The following is a 6,000-nucleotide window of genomic DNA, read 5'->3' on the forward strand; positions in this document are numbered from 1 at the left end:
TGATTATTTTCAATACCACTGCTCAGAATAGAAGCCATTTAACAACTGAATCTTATGGGTGCCAATTTAGATAGCTTTGTACTTGAAAAACGCTCTTGTAATTGTAGGTTCAGAGTACACAGTTTGCTGGGGAAAGAGAACATGGTAATCTCCTTAGGTTTTCCTCTACCACCAAAATGTAAGCAATTATAATTTAACCCATTCTGTACTAGTTTCCCAAGACTTCCTTTTTCATTTGATTTGTGTTTTCTTCCTCAAATGTATTTTTCACAAATTTCCTAGGTAGGTAAGTGTCTGTCATGGACACTGCTCCTCCTTATTCTCAATGATTTCCCCAGGATACATTCTCATTGGTGTCTCTGGAAAAAAAAAACCAGTCAGGTCAGAAGGAAAGTGGGAAAGCAGTAGGATGGTGGCCTCCCTTGTTTCAGCCTTTTCTATGTTCTCATTACTGCCCCTTCTCTAGCCTGTAGGTCTCCTAGGGCCTCTGCTTCCTGGCCCCTTGGATATTTTCTATACCCCTCCATGCTATGTGTGTTATTTGTTATCACTCTAAGTGAACACACATACCATTTCAACCTGAGCTCAAACTTTATTAGGAATAGTGGTTATCTTCACTAATCTACATTTTCAGAACCCTCTGTAACTGGATCTTTGACTCCATCACCCACGTACCATGCTTACTTTTCCCTTTTAGCTTCTTTATTTTGGAGTGAAGGAGTGAATAATGACACAAATGCCACTCATCACAGAAACACATTCTTAAAGCTGAACACATCTGCTTGCATGCAAACTATATGTCACTTGTGCTGTGGTTGTTGAAGGTGTGAATTAACAAGACACACTTTACACATACAAACTCGTCTTTCAGCATCCATGTGTGGGCTGTATTCTGCATGCCTGAGAAAAAGAACAGCACTCTCAAATTTCTGGGCTCTGCTGAGATGAGGATGAATTTCAATATTGTTAGATCTCAAAGAGGGGAAATGACAAATCTGACCATCCATGCTCAATGGCTTTTGCGAATCCATCCATTGAAGCATAAGACACAGTTCATTGTAAAATGATATTTGAATGCAGATTCTTTAAAATCAGTCCATCTTCTACAGTATAATTACGTTATAGGGGAGAATCCCCTTCTTTGATGTTGTCATTTTACAGAGCCTCCAACTTCTCAATTCAAACTCAGCATGTCAAAATTACCATCTTTCTGGAATGGGTGTTCCTCTTTAATGGGAAGCCTAAGGCCCCGAATCCAACTTGTCATGCATATGTTTAAGCTGGGCTTAACTTCTTCTTTATTTTGGTTTTCAAATTAAATCACTTTCAATTAATGATGTTTAATCCACACTCTTTGTGCAAAGTGTACATCATAGCAATGGGCAGAACTCTGACAGCCCAAAGGCTACTTTCTTTCTTGGTCTTTAATGCTTTTAATGCTTCCTTGGTCTTTTCTGAGCTGTGCTGCAGTGGTGGTCACCGTATATGAATGAGTTCACTCTCAGCAACAGCAGAGCAACGTGGTTAAACCTATGCATTCTCAACACGGGGGGATACCTCCCCCAAGGCAGTGACAATTGGTTTGGAGAGAAAAGCAAAAAAAAAATCTTATTATTTTTATAAATAAAGCACAGATGTGCATACAGCACATAAACAGATACACAGTATATCTGTATTGAAATATCATGTAAAGAGGAGTATTAGGGAGGAGGGGACTGTTTTAAAAGGCTCCTTGGATGGAGCAGATGCTACTTTTAAACAAGTTGAGAAACACTGGTTTAACCACGCAAATGGGAAACTTCTAGAATGATGACAGTCAAGTGAAACCCAATTGTTTTTCTCCACAGAACTGAGGGAGGGATCACAAAAGGGGCCACAGTCGGGGTCCTCCTCGATTTAAATAGAAAAACCTTGACGTTTTTTATCAACGATGAACAGCAAGGGCCCATAGCATTCGAGAATGTGGAGGGCATGTTCTTCCCAGCAGTCAGCCTGAATAGGAACGTGCAGGTAAGCACAGTGCCCCGGGGTTTAGAAGTGGCTTCCGAGGCTGCCTGTGGATGGGTAAATCATCCCTGAGAGAGGGGAGCTCAGTGTGCAAGGCCCAGACCAAGACAGGCAGGAAAGGAGGCGGGGAAAGGATTAACATTGACAACCGACACGTTTCCGAACTAACCTGAACCCCTCGGTTGTACTTGGACACAGTCTAGTTAACAGCCAGGGGGAAACTGGAATTCTCTTCATGGTTTGCTAATGATTGTCCCTCTGAGCCCTGGTTTCATCTCTAGTAGAAATGGAACTCTTGAACCAGTTGGCATGAGGACAAGGGACTTGTGCAGTTCCATAAGCACCTGAGAGAGGAAGTATAAGACAGAAATCAGCACCATTATCAGAAATTTCAAGCACCTTTTCTGCACTCTTATTCAATTCTGTGGGGATAGAAAACAGTTCCTGGCCAAAAGTTAGTTACTTCTGATTTATTGTGAATAGAAAAACAACAGCCTCTTCTCAGTCATTCATTCAACAAATATCTACTGAGTGCCCTTAATATGTGAGGCACTCTTCTAAGTATTGTTTATCAGCGAAAAGGAAACAGATAAAAATCTTGCCCTCATTGAGCTCTTGCATTGTAGTTGTAGGAAACAGACAACAATTAAGCACAAATGCCACGTTAATTATATAGTGTGTTAGAAGGCAACAAGTGAAAAGGTGGAAGCCCGGGGGCAGGGTAAGGGGATCAAGGGTGCCAGGGCTGGGAGGGTGTTGCCCTCTTATACAGGGTGGTCGGCGTCGGCAGGCCTTATTGCCATCTGCCCACAGGTAGCTGAGCCTTGAAGGGGCGAGGAAGCGAGCTGTGTGCAGCTTTCCAGGCAGAGGGAACAGCCAGAGCAAAGCTTCTCAGCCATGAGGGGCTGCACACAAGCAAGGAAGGGCCAAGAGGCCACGGGCAGGAGCAGATGGGGACGGGGGGACAGGCGGTGGGAGAGACGGCCAGAACCCTGCAGGGAGGGCTGTGCCCTGCCAGCCGCTGCTAAGACTTGGGCATTCATTTCCCCCTTGAGGTGGAGCCCTCGTTGTCAGTCACGAATCTCATTCAGCAAAGGGCTACCTTTAGATAGTTAAGGCTTGAGAATCGAAATACTGCGGGTGACTTTTGCTCTTTCAGAACCAGCCTGGGGAGCTATTTTAAAAATCCATTGTTGTTTATCAGTACGTACAGTAGAAGGGACGGCAACCCAGTGACCTCTGCCTTCCTCCCTTCCTGCAACTAGTCAGGGTTTTCGGGGAGGCTGAAATCTAATCTATCAGGTTCAGCCTCTACGGTGGAAGAAAGAAAACCATAAAATACCCTAGAAATGAGCCTTAGGAAAACCTCAAAGTTTTCCACATTTTTAGCTGCTCTGAGTATCTTTAGATAAAGAAAGACTCTTGGGATGGGGAAGACAGATGGGACAAGAACGGGAGAGATGACAGTACTGCGTGAAAGGGTTCTTGTCCATTGAGGTCTGAGATTGGACAGAAATCAGTGAAATAGTGTAAGTGCCCTCTTCATACCTGACAATCAGCTATGCAATCCCCAAATAAAAGCTTTATCTTAATTGGAATAACTAGTGGACAAGCGATAAAGGAAGTATTGCCTGCTCATCTGTTCTCTAACCACGGATCTGGCAGAGATCACTATGATCCGGACAACAGGCTTGGCTACTTGCAGATCACTGCCCGGATCTTCAGGAACACAAGCTCCCCAGAATCCTAAAATGAGAACCCCGTCATCAAGTGTCTCCAGGATTTGAGAGCCCACCATGATGACCAGGTTCTTAGCACAGGCAGAATTCTACTAGAGTTCTCCTAAAGTGTTCTAGAATAGATGTTAAAGAAAAGTGAGTAACTCCCTTTTGAAATAGGAACGCCCACTATGCCCTGGGCAGGAGAATGCAACTGGGGCTGGGGGAAAAGGGGAGTGTTCCTGCAGTGCCTCCAGGACTCACAGTCTCTTCCCCCAGGTCACGCTTCACACTGGGCTCCCGGTCCCTGACTTCTACTCCAGCAGAGCATCAATAGCCTAAGGATGTGCTGTGGAGGCGCCAGCTGCCTGTTCTTGCCTCCGCCCGCCCGCCCGAGAAGCCACAGCAAGGAGCTCAGCCAGAGCTCGGCGGGATGCCAGAGAGCCGGGAGGAGGGGGAGAAGGAGAGAAAAGCTGGTCCTCTACCGTAGTCACACCCCACAGCTCCGCCCCTTTCCTTTCCAACCTCTCCACTGCTGTAATGCCTGCATTCGCTTCCAACGTCAGCAGTTCCAGCCAACAAAGGACCTAGCCAGCCCACCATGTCACTCATTTCCACTTTCAGATTTTGCTTTTCTTTAACTTAATTTTTATGTCAGTGAGTAATATCTTGTTTCCTTTCTGATCATGTTATTGGTGACACATGGAACTGTGGCATTACCAAGAAAAAAATCTCCGGATAACTTTTTTCTTCAGCTTTCTGTCAGAGGTTGTAGGGAGAGTAGGGAAGAATGAGCTGAATTTGGAACCTGCAGTTTACCTCCTAGAATGTTCTTGCCGCATTACCTCTCCTGCAGGGTTAGCTCTGCATAGCTAATCTTTGAGAGGTGGACAGAGTGAATGTAGCATTGAAAAGTGTTACTATCCATTGAAGCACAAAAATACAGCTAAACGTAGCTACCCAAAGGTTCACAGTGGGTAGGTCATTAGAATAGCTGGGTCATTAGGAGAGGCCAGGAACCCTGGTCATTGAATGAAATTGGAAAGTCTCCAGACATAAGCAGACAAGAGGACTTAATAATTTGGTTTGTTTATTTAATACAAGTTTTTAATTGAGAGCCTACTATAGACCAGCCACTATATTCTAGACACTGAGAACACTGTGGTGAATACACAGGTGTGGTCTCTGCCCTCTTGGAGTTTATATTCTCCTAGGAGAACTAACCAAAAATATAATAACGACAAATTGTTATGAACTAGAAAGGAAATAAACGAGAGAGAGAGGGACTCAATGGCAAGATCTTTTCAATCCCCTAGAACGATGCTAAAAAATCTACATATTCTGGCCATAGCACCAGAAACGTACCAACTCAATGCATTTTCAGGCATGCTATTTTAATTACGGTACCTGCTGGCGTTCATCACAGAGCCCTTCTTTGGTAGAAATGATGTCAGCATTCTTATTTGTTAACACTGCAACAATACTAAGCCTTAAAAATGAATGTGGGGAAAAAAATAGTGGCCAGAGGAGGGACCCATCCTTAGTAACAGAGGATCTTAAGTTGCAGTCCACAGCGTTCACGTTCTCAGGATAAACACACTTGTCGCCCTGCATACTCTCCGTGCCTGCTACAGCTGAAAGATCCACCCACTCGCTGCCATTTACCGCCCAACTTTCTAGAATAGTTCAAATAATTTTTGGAAGAAAATGAAATTGTAGGTCATTGCTATGAGTGGTAGCAAACTAATAGTGCTTATTATTTCTATATAGAGATAGACTTACATGTAAGTTACTCTTCAGATTCTTTAGTTTGACAAGACATTTTAGAAAATGTAAGATCTGGAAAGAGGTTCTGAATAGTGGTCTAAATATTTACCAGAGAGCCAAGAAATTCACCATGGGGGGGGGGGGGGGTTGAGAATAACAAATAAAAAAGAAGTAGGATGCGAAAGCTAACAAGTTAAAGTTTGGCTAAAAGTAACATATGTAAATAGCTAATTATTCACTTTTGTGCTTACTTGATTTAGATTATTTCTATTAGTTATAGTTTTTGTAGTTACATGTACCTAATTTATTGAATGGGTGCTATCCTGTTTATGTCCATCCTGGTTTTTCTTGGCTACAGAAAAACTCTGTTGCAGGGCAACACTAGTTTGATATTTGATTTACTCTCCAATGAGACTCGATGGCTGGGCCGCTGTAGACTCATAGTTACCCCTGTTCTTTATGAAATTCATCCTGCTAATTAGATTTCCAGTGACTTGTAACATGTAGT

The 6,000-nt window shown here is 43.5% G+C and overlaps 1 protein-coding gene across 6 annotated transcripts in view; it reads left to right on the forward strand.

Annotated features, from left to right (window-relative positions):
- TRIM9 (tripartite motif containing 9) overlaps positions 1-4,112 on the forward strand; it is a 93,688-nt gene extending 89,576 nt beyond the window's left edge. For all 6 annotated transcript variants that reach the window (XM_054567050.1, XM_054567052.1, XM_054567053.1 and 3 more), the window contains 2 exons: positions 1,848-2,010; positions 4,005-4,112. In XM_054567050.1, the coding sequence (XP_054423025.1) occupies positions 1,848-2,010; positions 4,005-4,067 (226 nt within the window). In that variant the 3' untranslated portion in view covers positions 4,068-4,112. The remainder of the gene's footprint in view (positions 1-1,847; positions 2,011-4,004) is intronic.
- Positions 4,113-6,000: the final 1,888 nt, after the last annotated feature.

Source organism: Pteronotus mesoamericanus, unplaced genomic scaffold, assembly GCF_021234165.1.
Source record: "Pteronotus mesoamericanus isolate MK-2021 breed Mesoamerican mustached bat unplaced genomic scaffold, CSHL_Meso_final contig_182, whole genome shotgun sequence".
NCBI lineage: Eukaryota > Metazoa > Chordata > Mammalia > Chiroptera > Mormoopidae > Pteronotus > Pteronotus mesoamericanus.